The 17,172-nt window shown below is 41.5% G+C and overlaps 1 protein-coding gene across 1 annotated transcript in view; it reads left to right on the top strand.

The window, feature by feature from the left end:
* Nucleotides 1-17,172, top strand: part of GLI3 (GLI family zinc finger 3) — a gene marked incomplete at its 5' end in the record, with an annotated part of 269,299 nt that overhangs the window by 169,645 nt on the left and 82,482 nt on the right. Inside the window, 2 exons of the mRNA XM_079711110.1 lie at nt 9,460-9,665; nt 13,166-13,312. Coding sequence (XP_079567236.1) covers nt 9,460-9,665; nt 13,166-13,312 — 353 coding nt within the window. The remainder of the gene's footprint in view (nt 1-9,459; nt 9,666-13,165; nt 13,313-17,172) is intronic.

Raw genomic sequence — 17,172 nt, 5'->3', positions numbered from 1 at the left:
AAGCAGACTTTTAATGATCTTGTTGACCCAGCACTAAATCTAAACCTGAGACCTTGCCACTCTGATGGTACAGAACAGCTGATTAAAGCCACTGTCCCCACTGCAGGGAGAAAAAAAGGAGGAGGCTGAGACAGGACAGCCCCCTGGTCCTGTGGGCCTGGCTGGATTGGCCTCCCTGGTGGCCTGCCTCACTAGAGGAAGACAGAGCATCCAAAGGAAAAAGGGAACAACTTATTATCTTAGGGAAAGAAGGGAGAAAAGGACAGTGTCTGTTCACTTTGTTACCGCAGAACAGTTGGGAAGGGCTTCAGAAAATAGGCCCCATCAACTGTCCCAGAAGCTGACCACTGAGACCTGCTCTCCGTCCCCCCCATCTGCCAGGCATCGGCTTAGGAAAGCATCACAGCTGGACATCTCTCTCCTGCAACCACAGCTGTTTCCTCGTCAAGGTGGTATCTTCGTTGTGGCGTGCGGGTTTTACTCTCTCTTGTTGTGGTGCACGGGCTTAGTTGCCCCGTGGCATGTGGGAACTTAGTTCCCCAACCAGGGATCGAACCTGCATCCCCTGCATTGGAAAGTGGATTCTTTACCACTGGACCACCAGGGAAGTCCCAAGGCACTTTCTTTATACAAGGGTGAGTTGGGACACGAAGCCCCATGCTATGAGATGTGGTTATTTATATCCAAGTGCTTATTTGAACCAATAGTATGTTTAAGAACTCTTGTTAATAACAATGCACTGCACATTGTAGTTGTTTGAATGGACCTTCTTTTACAGTTTTTTGACTCTTTTCCTGACCTTGGAATCCTAGCCTATTAGTATAGAGTTCTATTAAAGTACAGAGTAGAGACCAATTTTAGCAAATTATTTTTTGCAGTCTTCTCACGAAGGAATAAAATCACTTTTAGCCATAAACAATTGCATTGTTCTTGTATAAAACATAACATTGCTCCAGTTGTCGAAGGACCTGACTGACATGAGTTGTGAATATTTGCTTGGCTTCTCCTTTCGATTGGCTTCGCTGGACCTTTCCTCCCCCGAAATGAATATACAGAAGCCTATCTTCCACAGTTTACTTTGAACTGAGACTAATGTGTCAACTAGACCATCTTTGTTTAATAGTGGTAAATATCATGTTATTATTGATGGTATTTTTTTAAGCACTATTTTTCAAATTTTGAAAAATACAAGTGCACATCTATTGGATTTTCTGAACTTGATAGGAGCAGTTTGAAATCACTGTGGAAACTCTTGTTATAGTGGAAACAAATCAAATGCATATATTCTTTTCTTAAAAATTGGTAATAAATAGTACACATACAGAAGAGTATACAGAGTATACACAAATAGCTCAATGAATTATTGTGAGTTATCCCAGAGTGAAAACCTCTCACCACTAACCAAGTCTAGAACTATAGTAATCACTGGCATCCAGAAACCCTCCACAGGCACCACCCCCCAAGAACCTACCAAAAGGTAAACATTATCCCGAGCATCCCAATGCTAATGTTTAGGTCTGTCTGTTATTGATCTTTATATAAATGGAATAATACAGTATATTATATTCTTATGTACCAGGCTTCTTCTCCTCAACATTATGTTTGTGAGATTTTTCCACATTATAGTTTGTTCATTTTCATAGCTAGTCACTATTTCATTGTATGAATTATTTACCCAGTCTACTGTTGATAGATATTCGGTTGTTTCCAATTTTAACATGAATGAATAATGCCGCTCTGAATATTCTAGTATATTGTGGCACATGTGTACACAGTATTGTACAGTATACACCAAGGAGAGGAATTACTGGATCATAAGGTGTGCATCTGTTTGAATAGATAATGCCTAACGGTTTTCCAGTGAGGTTGCACCAGCTTATACTCAGGTCGTTTGAGAGTTCCTGTTGCTCCAAATTGTCATCAACACTTGGTGCTGTCAGTCTTTTTAAGTTTAACAATTCTAGTGGTTTTTTTTTTTAATTAATTAATTTAAGCATAGTTAATTTACAGTATTGTGTTAGTTTCCTGTATACAGCAATGTGATTCAGTTATCTATTATATTTTTTCTGATTATTTTAAGTCATAGAAAGATAAATATTATATGATATCACTTATATGTGGAGTCTAAGAAATAATACAAGTGAATTTATGTACAAAACAGAAACAGACTCACAGACATAGAAAACAAACTTGTGGTTACCAACGGGGAAAGGGGTGGGAGATAAATTAGGAGTATGGGATTAACAGATATAAACTAGTAACATAAAATAGATAAGCAATAAGGATTTATTGTATAGCACAGGGAACTATATTCAATATCTTGTAATAACATTCTAGTGGGTTTTTAATGATAACTCATTATGGCTTTAATTTGAACAGCAAATTAAGATTAAAAAAATAATTTGCCAAAAAAAATAAAATAGTGGAGTATATAGGTTAAAATATTGACGTTGGTGGGCTTCCCTGCTGGCGCAGTAGTTGAGAGTCTGCCTGCCGATGCAGGGGACACGGGTTCGTGCCCTGGTCCGGGAAGATCCCACATGCCGCGGAGCGGCTGGGCCCGTGAGCCATGGCCGCTGAGCCTGCGCGTCCAGAGCCTGTGATCCGCAACAGGAGAGGCCACAGCAGTGAGAGGCCTGCGTACCGCAAAAAAAATAAAATAAAATATTGACGTTGGCTAGATTTGAATAGCTTGGATATAGGGAACAACTGTTGTTTTTTAAAATAATCTTTTTTAAAAATAGTCTCAACTTTTCAGTTCATGGATATAAATTCCTTTTATAATTAGACATAAATAGGAAATAAAAATAAGAAGGTCATTCTCAAATCCCTTGAAATGATGTTTCCCCATTTAAACAAATATTTCTCTCCCTTTCTCTTTTTTTTTTTTTTTTTTGTTAAAGAAATCAACCTTAGCCCTTGAATTCTCCCTCTAAGAAAATATTCAGCCTCTTAGCATTAATGTGTACATTAAGTGATGTCCCTTCACCTTCAGTGGCTACTTCTATCCAAATCTTATCTACTCTTGGTAGCACAGTTCATGCTGCATATTTTACATAACCAGACTGCATCCTGGAAGGCTCCTGTTGATGCATTTTGACCCATCAGATAAGACTTGTTCTCTATACACTTTATGTGTGTGTGCCTTCGCCTCCCCCCATTTGACTATAAACTCTTAGAGAGCAGGGACCAAATGACCATATATTATGTTTCTTGAAATCCCCCAAAGTGCTAAAATCATAATGGATTCTTAGTAAATGTATTTTCAATAAAATGTATATCGAATGAACATCTCCTTGAAATATTCATCTGTGTGGTTATACATGGAGCTTTTCAAAATTGAAATCCAATATGGTAAATTTGTAAAAGGCCTAGGTCAGTTAAAAATTCATGGGAAATATTCTTTAGCTGCAGAGAAGATGAAAATGAGATTTGAAACTGAACCATCTTATCAGCTAGCAGTTTCCTGGCAGTTCCATGGAGCAGATATTTACAGAGGTGTGGACAAGGTTAAGGGCTTGGAAAGTGATAGTAAAGCCTCCAGGACTAGCAAAAGTTTGAGGAGGTTACCAGCCCTAGCCTGAAGGTGCAGTCAGAGGGCAAGGGTAGTGAGGGCTAGAGCCAAGGAAGAAAGGTCACACTTGGGGAGCGGGGGCCTTGCGGGGAAGAGTGCCACCAGCAGGACTGTAACTAATGAAAGGAAGTGAGGGGAATTCGTACCCTGACTTCTCTCCCCTCTGCCGCCAGTTCCTGCCAGTGCATCTGCTTAGTGGAATCCAGAGGGAAAGTGAGCCTGCTGATTCAGACCACAGAGTCCAGCCTTCAGGGCATGCAGAGGTTCCGGGGTGAAGGCTGGCAAGTGGGAAATAACCAGCACACCCATGTGTACATTGCAGGGGCATGTCATGATTCTGGGGCAGCAGTTATCTGAAAACTCACCTTTGAACAGAGAAAAAGACCAAGTTCAGGACTATGCAAATTTCCAACGATGTCTAGGGTAGGAGCCATGGACATTTTAGTTATTTGTTTCTGTCGCTGTATGGAAAGCAACATTTTTTATTACAAATTTTGGTTTATTAAAACTGTGCTTATTGAGTAATTAATTAGTTGATTAAAAATACATTATAAGGCGTAGCTCCCCTTTGTTGTCTGTTAAGCCACTACTTGAATGTGAAGAGTGTGTACTTTTTATGGAAAGAACAAAATTAAACAAAAATTAACTTGTTATGTAGGAAAAAAAAACCCAGCATCTCAGTCTTCTGGTAGTTGAAGCTCTCATGCATACCGCAGAATGCAAGGGATATGTATACATTTCCAGTGTTCCAAGCAACATGAAAGCGAATTGTAATAATCCAGCCTATAAACCTTGTTTAATGCTCTCATAATGGGTAATGCAAGTGATGGAATACTGTGATTTTAATCTTGGCATTTTAGTAACACAGTAAGATAGATGAAAAGGCAGTAACAAATTAGATTATATAATGATATTTCATTTTAGCTAAGAAGTCCAGTTATTCTCTGCAATACATGTGTTTTTGTTTTTAAGTTTATCATAGTATAATGTTTAAAAGGCTCTAATAAGAATCCTCTCTCTTTTCATTGTAATTTATTTTCATGACCTTATAAAAGGATTAATCCAAAGTTAAATTATTTCCACAAACAAACACAAACTTTATATTACTTTATTGTCTTTGGGGAGAACATAAAAATAATCCCCATCTGCTTTCTTGTCTGAAGCTATACTTCATTTATCCATTGGGTGATATGGAAACAAAATGGCAGCAACGCATTGGGTCTTCATGGCCTTGGGAAGACAGAGAGGTGGAAGCAGTATAGGGGACGTTACCCCTGGGTGGGCAGGCCGGGGTCTTAAATGCATAAGCCAAGATGCAGAGGTCATGGAACCATAGCTCCTCCCCTCAGTGATGCTCTGGCCACCCAGACAACCCTCTACAGCTTGGGCATCTTTTTCCTAGACAGCAGTTTTATGATTTAGTTTGAGGGGGTCACAGGCCTATTTCTATACTCTTTGGCTACAACATAAATAGCATGGGATCCCTGTTCTTGGAGCAGTTCTAAATTTCAGTGTTCTTCCTGGAATGTTTGTTTGTTGTTTGGTTTTTTTTTCCTCCATGGTTTGTGTTTGCCTTCCAACCACAGAGCCACGTACAGCCCCAGAAAAGAGAGAACCGAAAGCTACAAAGGCAGAGAAGGTCATGACAGGCCAACAGTAATCTTCAATTCAATCTCTGTGTGTATCTACTAAAAATATAAACCGAGAAAATGACACCTATAATTTTTTTTCCTCATGCTCCTGTAATCCACAAATGAAGATGTTTAGCAAGCTTGACAAATATTTACCAGGTCAACTTTAGGGTAGTTTGTGAAATGATGTATGTCATTTATATGGAAAACTTGGTGACTGCCTTCCTCACATTTCCCACCTCTTCTTTCTTCAATAGAATTCACCCCTCTGGCCGTCGACTTGAATGGTTCTTTCTTCCAGCGGTGAATACACATCTGCCTATTAAATATAAAGTCTTCCCTTTCAGATTTGCTTTACAGTTAAAAGCAAAATAAATAACAAATGATCTAGATGCCAAGAATTTGGAAATGACTCTGTTAGGTAAGGTTAAAAGCAGCTTTATTGAAAAATTGTAGTTTATGTATGTTTACATCCATGTCAGGTGGCTGCCACGGCCATTGTATATCAAGGCTGGGTGCTCAGCTTTGATGACTTAGAAAGCCATGTTTGTCAGTCTTCAGTACTAGAGAAGGGTCATGCTAGCCCAACTCACAAGAGCCTGACTTGGAGACAGAACGAATAAGTCATCAACTTTCAGTGAGAAATTGAACAGCAAGGAAATGGGAACACCAGTCTCCAAAAGTCTTGCTCTTTGGACATTTGTTTGCTGAACTGAAAACAGGTGACACACAAAAAAGTTGTTGGATGGTTCTTACAACCACCGAGAACATCAGCGGCCACCACCGTTTACTGAGTGCCCTGTGCCGGTGGTGACAGCAGCCCTGGCAGAGAACTGTCATTGTTCCATGCTGTGTATAAGGAAACACGCCTCAGTGACAGAGTCAGGGGTGAGCCTGAGTTCAAGTCCAGTTCCTTCAGAGCCCTTGCATTTAATGATAACTGAGTTCATTTTCTTAACCACCTTGTGTGGTTTTATGATTTTGAGTGGAGGTCCTGGGAAACCCAAGGAGATGCTCCCGGGATACTGATAGGTTGGGGGACAAAGCAGACAGGTGTGTTTCCACCATACGATTTACTTTGAAAAAAGGGTTCCAATATTTCAGTGTTTGAAAATCACATAGTATGCCATATTTGCCATCCCTAATATGCGTGTGTGTGTGTTTATGTGTATGTATGAGTATATATGTACATATATACATTTGTCTCTGTTGTATATGTGTATATATTAGGAGTGGAATATATTAGTATAGTTTGTGAAATAGGTTGTATGCACATATTCAGCATTTATTAGATACTAGGCTCAGTACATGAGGCTTTAGTTATATTCACTTGCCAAGACCCCCAAGAGGTAGGTAGGTATCCTCCCCATTGGACTATTTAGGACAAAAAGGGTGTGAGTATCAAGGCCAAGGTCACACAGCTGCTGTCCCATCCACATCGATTCCCCTTCAACCCTGAGCCCTCCCATCGTACCCCTGCTCTGATGGTCTGACTCAACTGTCCCCAGAATTCCTGATGATCCTTCCCTGAATGACCCTCGTTAAACATTTTCCTGTTGTATCCTGGGGATGGCTGGCCTTTGACTACTAGATGGTGCTTTTCTTTAGGGCAGTTGATATCTTGCAGCTTTCTTAGTTGCATTCCTGTCTGAAAGCATGTCCCACCATCTCGTTGAGAACTAGGTGATTCCGTATCTTCCCAGCATCATCTCTGGAGGGGAGGGACAGGCATGGGTATGACATTCACCAGAGTGCGTGGAGTTTCCTGACGTCGTCTCCAAATCCTGGAGGGACCAACCCTCTTCTCTGCTGTTGCTCCTCATGGGTGTGGAAGGGAGAATGGAGCCTGGGCATTCCTGCTGGGGAAGATGTGTCCGGATCTTGATTCCTTACTCAACGAATAGTTACCCTCAGTCTTCCTGTGAGAACAGGTCAAATGAAAGTGAAAGCGGGGAGGCAGACATCAGGCATCCACAGATTTGTGAAGAGAGAAAAGCATCAGCCGTCTCCTGGCTTCCCTGTTTCTTTGGGGCTGGTGAGCACCCCAGCCCGATATCTGTAATCTTCATGTTGTTCTAAGTGCTGATTTTTTTCCATCCATGATTCTTCAATGGAATCTAGGCTTCTGGGAATATTCTTACTACCATTCTCGATTCTAGCATTTGAGACAAATTACAGGTTCCAATTTTTTGCCTAACGAAGAAACCAATTAGCAATGTCATTGCTTCACTGATTTTTAGTTTATAGTGTTCAGACTGAGTTTCTCGTGGATCCTAAGAAAAGCTTGTCTAGGAGGCATCATCTCATGGATCTCTCGAAATGTCTGCTTTTTTATATTTCTGCGGCACCTGTCTCTCATCATACATCTACAAATGAGCCTGTTACTTGATAATAATCACTTTCAAATCGGATTGGAAGGATTGATTTTCCTTTGTGGTAGAAAATGAATGAATGAATTCGAGCGTCTGGTGTGCTCTAAGGTAGTGACAGGTCTAAATGGAGCATCAGATTTAACCAGTGACACAGAGCTAACTTATTTTGTAGCAAAGAGCTAAAATAGGATAGCCTCATAGGTCTTGCCAATTTCTATTTAAGAACAAGGAATTTTTACTAATTTTTGAGTGGGGTATGGAGAGCCTCAAGTTGTTTGGAAAAGAAATAGCTATTTTCAGGTGGTGACTTCTCAATCTGCCCACATGTAAATTTAGAAAACTTATTTTGTTTCACCCAAAGTGACATCTGAAGAACAAATAAAAAGCCTCATATTTTTTTTTTAAGTTCAAAATGAAAAAAAAACGAGTAAGAAGGAACACGTAAGAAAATCCTCTCCCTCCCGTGTGTTTTAACCTCTTTGATTTTCTACTGAGAAGATTCACGATCTGAGCTGTGGGCTCATTTAACTCAGTGCCCTTCAAGGAGCTGGCTTCTCCCAGGACTCTGTTCTGACGGGGCTGGGGACCAGAGCCCAGCTGCAGCTGCATGTGCCTTTGCTTGGGAGGCGGGATGAGAAAATGTGTTTCTCCTCCCTTTCCTTTCACTCCTAAAGCCAGCGCCGCAAGAGGAGCTTGCAGTTCTCAGAACATCCCTCCCTATCACGGTCTCGCCTTTTTATGGCCATATTCTCTGTGAATGAAAAAAAGGAAAGTACAAGTGTTCAGCCTGTCAGAGCCAGTTCACTGGATTATCCACACAAAACGTTTTCTATTAGAGGAGGAACAGGGCGGCGGGGGGTGGGGGGGCGTTCCACAGACTGGCCGTTCTAGAAATGCCTGTCCCTGGGGCTTGGGGGTGGCTCTGGGGAGGGAATTCCCTGGAGTGGATGAGGTATGGTGGCAACAAGGTGTGCCTTAGAATTTATTTTCATCCGCCAAAAGCTTACATTCTACCTTGGCTCATTATAAGTAAGGCATGAGCTTGATCAAAACCCTGACCTTTTCCAACTTTCTAACCCCAGGAGCACTTCATTAGGGATTGTTCACTGAACATGGCTGATCAGGAAGCCACATGCAGAACGGGTATGAGAGGAAGCTGCCTCCCAGGGCTGCTGCTCACGGAGAAGGGGGGCTGCCTTCAAAACAGGGAAACCCATATCTGTGAAACTGGTTTTGCTCACAACCTCAAGACCCAGAACACTAAAGCTGGAGCACCTATGTATAGAGTGTCAATTTCATGTTTCTTACAGACTTTTGCAATTAGTCTCTTTTCTTATGTGTAGGCATCTCTGCCATGTGCATGCTCAGACTCCCAGACCAGAAGAATCTCCCTTCCTTTCTTTCTTTCTCCCTCCCTCCCTCCCTCCCTCCTTCCTTCCTTTCTTTTTCTTTCTTTTCCTTTCTTTTCTTTTTTTTTTTTTTAATGCAGTACCATGATGGTGAGAGGGAAGTTCAAGGGTAAAATTAACATTCAGGTCACATGGAAAATAGAATCGCAGCAACTACTTTAAGCTCAGATGCCTGTTTAGAATTTCTTCTCATGAGGAAAACCAGAGGCTTTATTCTCCTATATTCTGAGTGCCAGGAAATTTCTCAGAGGTCCATTTTCTTTGCCCAAATAATTGCCTAGCAGCATTCTACCTACGTGAGGTCACCATGATCTTAAGGTCCTAGTACTGGAAAGGTATATGCCTGATCTTCTTTCCCCCAAGACACCTTGAGTTCACGTAAAATCTTACTCATTTTCTTTCACAGACAGCCTCTGCCTCCAGAGCTCTTGGTCTCATGCGTACCTCTTGTGTCTGCTTTTCTTTTTACCTAGGCCTTCTGCCTTATCTAGCAGCCCCACGTACTCCGACCTGCCTTTCATCAGGATCTCCCCGCATCGGAATCCCGCCGCAGCTTCTGAGTCCCCGTTCAGCCCTCCGCATCCCTACATCAACCCCTACATGGACTACATCCGGTCCCTGCACAGCAGCCCGTCCCTCTCCATGATTTCGGCCGCCCGCGGGCTGAGCCCCACAGATGGTGAGTCTCAGACCAGCCTATTCTGCTTCCATACATCATGCCTCTCCTGGAACGTGGCAGAGAGTAACTGATGCTTCTTGAGTCCCGTGTGCCAGGCGCTGTGCTAAGTGATGTGATTACGTGCTTTCATTTCAGCCTTATGACACCTCCATGAGGGTGGGATATTATGTCCATTTTCAGGTGAGGATAAGGGCGGAGGGTCCAAGTAACTTGAAACCTGGTGTTCACTAGCCAGTAAGTGGCAGAGGTGGCACTCAAGAGCCAGAATGCACTGATGCCCCAATCCTTGCGTTCATTCACTGCTCTGTTCTGTGGCTTCACATGTATTTAGACTGGCCCTGTTGCCATTCCCACACTGTGCATGTGTAACCAGCACACTTTGCTCACCTTCTGATGAACACTTTTCTGTGCTGCATGTCTGAAGGACACATGTATACAGATGTGTCCGTTGGAGCAGCACTTTTCAAACTCCAGTGCGCATAGGTATCACCTGGGGATGGTGATTCTGTTTGGGGTGGGTCCAGGTGCGGCCTGAGGTTCTGCACTTCTGAGAAGCTCCCAGGTGATGTCAGTGCTGCTGGTCCAGGGACCACGCTCTGAGCTGCAAGGTCTTAGAGAACATGATGGGCTGGCTCTGTTGTATGTGCCCTCTGTCCTTGACCAAATGAACACTGCAAAAGGGATGCGGTGGGACAAGAAACAAACTTTGACTTTAATTCTCTTGTACTTGATGTTCATCTCAAGCTCCAAAGCACCAGATTCCTGTTGTTCTGTTGGCCTCCCAGTGACTTGTCACCTGACTCTTTTAAATTGGACCTGCGCATTACACAAGTGCCCAATGATAAAAGGCTCCTTTGGTTCAGGAAGGGCCTTTCCCATCTCACGCACACATATACAAACTCATTTGCCCACACTTGCTAGCATCTGAGTTAAGGTCCAGGATGGCATAAGCTGTATTGATGACAGGTAGAGGATTATGAGCGCTCTGCAGCAAACCACAAATCACTGATGCTTGTGTTGGGGCCCAGAGACACACTATGCAGTCCGTCTCACCGAGCAGCACGGTCCACATTCTCCACTCAGACGCTTCCCGAGGCTGGCTGTGCATGGCGGGGATAGTAGACAGAAGCTTCCTGAGGTTTTTCAGTAAATATCCACTCATTCATGCAAGAAGCTGTGCTCCACCAGTAGCTGCTGGCTCACTTTTTTCCCTCTGATTCAATGCAGTGAATATACTTGTAAGGTACCTAATGAAGAAGTTTTGCCATTTCGACAAGATTCACACTTTAAAAATAAAACTGTAAAAGAGTGAGATTGGAGTTCGTTCTGCTTTGGATTTGGTTTTCTAGTGGGAAAAATGGAAAGTCACCTCCATGGAATACTTGGGGGTTCATGGAAGTGACTAATAAGAACAGAGGGAGAGAGCTCGAGAGGTCAGCTGACGATGGGCTTGAAATGATGCCTGGCTTCTGGACATTTAGTGGGGCCACCGAAGTTGGGACCTCTAGTTAAAACATCTTGTCATCTGCTTTCCATAGTATTTGATGGTGAATATGACTAAAACATTCTTTGATTGGTTGTCCTGCCTCTCAGGAGTCCAGTTAATACCCAAGTCAAGTCACTAGTATTTGTCTCTTGTGGTCTATGATTTTTGTATATATCTCTCTATCTTTATGATGTATGAGAAGTATGTGGACACATATAAAAAAGAATGAAATAATGCCATTTGCAGCAACATGGGCGGACCTAGAGGTGATCATACTAAGTGAAGTAAGTCAGAAAGAGAAAGACAAGTATCATATGATATCGCTTATATGTAGACTCTAAAAAATAATGACACAAATGAACTTATTTACAAGACAGAAATAGACTCACAGACATAGAAACCAAATATATGGTTTGGGAATGGGGGTGGGAGGGATAAATTAGGAGTTTGGGATTAACAGATTCACACGACTATACATAAAATAAACAAGGACCTACTGTATAGCACAAGGAACTATATTCAATACCTTGTAATACTTATAATGGAAAAGAATATGAAAAAGAATATATATGTTTGTGTGTATAACTGAATCACTTTGCTGTACACCTGAAACTAACACAACATTGTAAATCAGCTATACTTCAGTAAAAAACTTAAAAAGTATATGGACACAAATGTAAAGCCTACACAGACCTATCACTAGAATGCTAGTGTTTCTACATCATAATGATAAAGTTAGCTTGTATTGATCGAATGCTATGTGCTAAGCACTCTCCATGCACCATTGCCTTCACTGCTTCCAGCAGCTTCCTGTGAAGCTGTAAGAGGTGGAGTTGGGATTTGCATCCACATCTTAGTGTATTTGGAGACCACCCTCAGAACTGCTACAGCGTCCTGCAGCTTTGGCACATAAATTGGCGTGCAGAAACCGATCATTATCCCACTGCTATAGAGCTGACGCTTGCCAGTAAATTGCTCCAGATTAATAGGTGTGTTTCTTTTTGATTTTGTAATGGAAAAAAGAGAAAAAAAAAGAGCTTTAAAATTATGGAACACAAAATTGCAGCTTGCCACCGTCATGTGTTAGTAAAGCCAGCTGTGCTGCCTTTTCCACTCGTGACCCAGGGTCCTCCAGTCCCTGAGAGCTGACTCAGACCATCCTGCCAGAAGGCTTAGGGATGTATGTTAAGTATGTCGTGAAGGACGTCATGGTTATCTAAGTTGTTTACTACTGTAAGAAATGTGGAAAAATAACTGTGCGCATACAGTGATTTGATATGACACCTTTTTTAAAAAAGATTATTTATTTATTTATTTATTTATTTTTGGCTGCGTTGGGTCTTCATTGCTGCGTGCGGGCTTTCTCTAGTTGCGGCAAGCAGGGGCTACTATTCATTGCAGTGCACGGGCTTCTCATTGCAGTGGCTTCTCTTGTTGCAGAGCACGGGCTCTAGGCGCGCAGGCTTCAATAGTTGTGGCACGCAGGCTCGGTAGTTGTGGCGCACGGGCTTAGTTGCTCCGCGGCATGTGGGATCTTCCCAAGACACTTCTATTTTGGGGAGCAACATAGGGGAATGAGTGTACAGATACATGCACACATATATTGGGTTGGCCAAAAAGTTCGTTTGGTTAATGAATACGTTGTTCAATAAAGTTCTTGGTGAAAATGAAGAATGTCTTTTATTTTTACTTAAACCCGAATGAACTTTTTGGCCAACTCAATACAATTTAATCATTTGGAATTACTGGTGATTCTTAAAACTCACCTCGAAAGTTTTATCATGTATTTTATTTTTTCTGTTCTTTTCCTTCAGTTTTCTTTTCGAATCAGTGATATCTGGGAGACTTCAGTGAAAGCACGATTTGAGTTCAGGAAGTTTTCCTAGAAAGAACCATAAAAGGAATGGCTGATGTGAGCTGCATGGCGAATTGACTTTGGGATGTCTCAGGAAAAGCTTCTTTTTGGCCTTCTTTCAACTAGTAACCATGTTTTCTTGTCTCCTCTTCCATCCAGCCCCCCACGCTGGAGTCAGCCCAGCGGAATACTATCATCAGATGGCTCTGTTAGCCGGCCAGCGCAGTCCCTATGCAGACATCATCCCCTCCGCTGCCACCGCCGGCGCAGGGGCCATCCACATGGAGTATCTTCATGCCATGGACAGTAAGTGGCGGGTCCCTCTTCTGTAGTCCTGGGCGTGGCCAAGCTAACTCATGAAAGGGAGAGGAAGATACAAAGATGGGTTGATGACCTAACTTTTCAAACCAGAGGAGGAGGAGGAACCACCAATATTTGGGACTCTGGTTGCCTTGGTTTCCCAGGAAGCTTCCACAGATGTAGCCATCCTGAGACTCCCGCTTGGAAGATACAGGCGATGGTAATTTGGCAGATACACAAAAAGCTAGTCAGCCCTGATTGTCTTGGTAGCAGAATAAGGGAACGTGTTTGATTAGATGAATGTGCTTCATCCAGTCATTCCTTGGTTTTATAAATTTTATGCTTTATAAATTAACTAAAAAAGAGACCTATACTTGGTTTTACATTTTTCATTGATTTATTTTTTTTCTTATTTTCCATATGTTTTCTTTACATTAAAAAAATCTGTCTCACTGAGACCTTTTACATAGGAAAAAGGAAAACATTTCCACATCGGGAAGGGCTACTTTTAGCCCTCTACCTAGCAGTGGAAGAAAATGGGATCATTGGTTGTACTTTATATCACTTTCTTTTGGGTCCCTTAAGGCTTATGACGAGTCCTTTGTGTCACTTCTCTAGACATATAAACAAGAGCCTATGATTATCATTTTTCAGAACATCCAAGAGTTCTTATTTATTTGGATTCTTTAAGTCCACATCCATTTGCCAGGTGCCAGGAATTGAACCTGAAACATCATACAAGGTGTACATAACGAAACCCTTTGAATACAACGACAATATGAGTTTGAGTAGGACATATGCTCGAGGTTTTGTTTGTTTCTTCTAGTAGCAGTGATTAATTTGTGATTTTCCATGTAGGGTCTATTTGGATTCTTCTGTGACAATGGGTGGACCTTGGTCTACTCTCTATTAGTGGTTGATAATTCAGTTCTCAGATTTAGAATAGAGAGAAAATGATTGGTCCACAGGGCATAAAATCTACAGCCTTGGTCCCCTTAGTGTCATGAACTAACTTAGCTGTGTTACATACGAACACAGCTTGGGTGGGTTTCCAATGGGGAGCTCATTACCACACACAGAGTAAGAGAAATGTGTTACATCTTCCGCAGGGATCTTGTTTTCCGCTTTGTAGAAGAGAGAGTTTCCATTTCAGATTCATCATAACCACGTTTCAATTAGGGATTATTGGGAAAAAAAGTTGAGTGTTATTATGCAAATTAGTTATTTAAAAATCTGCAAATAAAGAATTAAAATAAGAGGGACTCCTTGAAAGGTCAGCCCATATTACCTTCTCTGTTTGATGAGAATGTGTTTAGTCAGGCAATGGCAGTTTTTATCTAAATAAAGGATGAAGCTACCCTTTTACTTTGTAAAAACTAATTAAAGGCATTTTAATTTGCCAGAGTATGTGGTAAATTGATTGTCATTAACTAGGAATTTAGATGTCCTATCATTCATCACATAAAACGAAATCTCCTTTTTCTTTGTCAGAATCTTTTATTAGAATAGAGAAACAAAACAATTAACAGAAAGCCAGATAGGAGAGATCTGTGTTGGAACAGTAAGAATGCTCGGGCTTAGATTTAAGAAGGAAGCCGTATGATCCGTGAAGAACTGGGCCACTTCTCTTTCAGCAGTTTTGAAATCCACACCTCGTAGTTTAGCTGTTGCTTTCAACAGGTGACCCCAAATCACTGCCCCAGATGCTGACAACTTTCTCCTTCTATGCTTCGTTGTTAGGGGGTTGGGAAGAGCATAATAAAGGGTTGGAAAGTGTGTAAAGTACTATATCCCTGCGCTCTAAAATAGCTGAAATAGCATTTAGTTTAATAGAACATAACCAGAATGTTATGTTTTAAATTTAAATCATAGGAGACTTTTTCAAGGGAGGAGTGAAATGACTGTAAATTCCTACATGGGCTCTGCAGTAGCAAAACCAGAGGCAAACTGGGATCGAGCTGGTCATTCTGATCCACTGTTACAGCTCTTCAGGACTCTTCCATTAGCAGAAACGGCAAACAACTGGATTCAGATGAGCACCTGACTTTTAAATGTGCCAACAATGGGCCTACCTGGGTTTCAGCCAGCTTCAGGATAGAGTATTTATGTGTTGCACGTTAGAACGAACAAGTCTGTTTTATGGCTCTAATTCTATCTACCTTTTGGGATTCTAGTGACCTTTAAAGACAGGAGAGCAAATAATCCCTATAAGGAATATCCTAGAGAAATCCTAGACACTCATGAAAACCATGCTCTTTATACTGGTGGAAACTGACTTAAATAAGTACCCATCTTGGAGGGAAAAGCAGAAGAGCCGGACCATCCAGGCCCTGGGCAACCTGGAGGCTTCCATGGAAGGGATGAAGCCAGGCCCTGGGCTCTGTCTTTGGATGATGTGATGGGGATATAGGCCTCTGGTGTTTTATAGCCCTCAGACGGCCTCCTTATCTATTTAGTGTTTTTTTAAAAATCAGGAAATCAGCTCTATCTGGAATGTCCTGTTACTTCTAACTCTGCCAGGGATCACTGAACCCCACTGAGAATGATTACTCTCGAGGATGATATGGAAACTGACCAGAAGTCTGGTTTGTCCTTGGAATCCTTTGGAAGTGGAATGCATTTCTTCATTGAAAAACTTTTATGATGAAATTAGCCTCTCATAGTGAGTAAAAATGAGACATTTATGTGTAAGGCAGATGCCATAATAAAAGTAAGATGCTGGTTTAAATACTAAGAGCTGTGAACATAGTGGGATTGTTATTTTTGTACAAACATGGCCTAAATCAGGTTGGTAATGAAACTATTCTAAATGAAGAAATTCAATTTTCAATGCGCCTGAAAGAAAGCTTTGAGTAGGTACTACATTTGTCATTCAGGTTGGTTTTCCAGTTTCATATACATGGATGGTACTAAGTTCCAGTTTGTGATTTATTTTTTATTCACTATAAAGTATATCTATTCATCTCTACAATATTATCTATAGAGTCTTTCATATTCATCTATTACACTTCATCAAATTATCTCAAAGCATATGTTGGATTGTTACCTTGTATCAAGGTCCGTCTCTGGTGAAGAAAATATTCCCAGTGAGTTTTCTGGAGACCAAGTGCCTAGACTTTTTTCTATAAAGAAGGCTTACCTTCTACTTCAGTTTCCTGGGGACCCCAAAATAGCCATGTCCCTGTAAGCAGGTGTACACATGCTTTGAAATAGAAACCCTCCGTTATCTCTTAAAAGTATCATGTTTGATTTTCCTCTTACCTAGTGGTATTATATTCTCATTCTGTCATTAAACTTTAGTTTGATGACTCTGTAATATAAATGTGACCTTAGAAAAGGCAGGAGTGGGCCTGTGGGCCACATTCATAGCTCTGCCCTAATTCAAATCTCTACCATCTACCTAATTGAAGGCAAATGGACATTTAATTTTTAACTCTCCATGTAAAAAGCATTGTATTAATTTGGCAGGTGTTTAAGTGTGAGTTACTAACCTCCAGAATAGAACTTCATCAGTGGAATCTTCTTGAAGTCTCAAAACTCTTATAAATGCAGAGAATTAATTAATCAATTGATTGATTGATCTAATAAGCAGAGGCTTAAAATTGACTCATGTTATCTTATTATAATGCTTGCAGGGTTTTTCTCCCCCAACCTTGGAAAATCTGTAAACAAACCACGTCCCAAGCTTTTAAATGTTTCTTGGGACTTAGGCTGTATAGATTATGGGGAATTGAGGGCAGCGTTCCTCCATCTCGGCGCTACGGGTGCCAGACGATTCTTCATGGCGGGGGGCCGCCCTGCCCATTCCCGGGTGTGCAGCAGCTTCCCTGGCCTCTAGATGTTTCTAGCACCCCGTGAGTTGTGAT

Source organism: Hyperoodon ampullatus, assembly GCF_949752795.1.
Source record: "Hyperoodon ampullatus genome assembly, chromosome: 9".
Taxonomy (NCBI): domain Eukaryota; kingdom Metazoa; phylum Chordata; class Mammalia; order Artiodactyla; family Ziphiidae; genus Hyperoodon; species Hyperoodon ampullatus.
The sequence above is the reverse complement of the archived record's forward strand: the minus strand, read 5'-3'. Positions and strand labels throughout refer to the sequence as shown.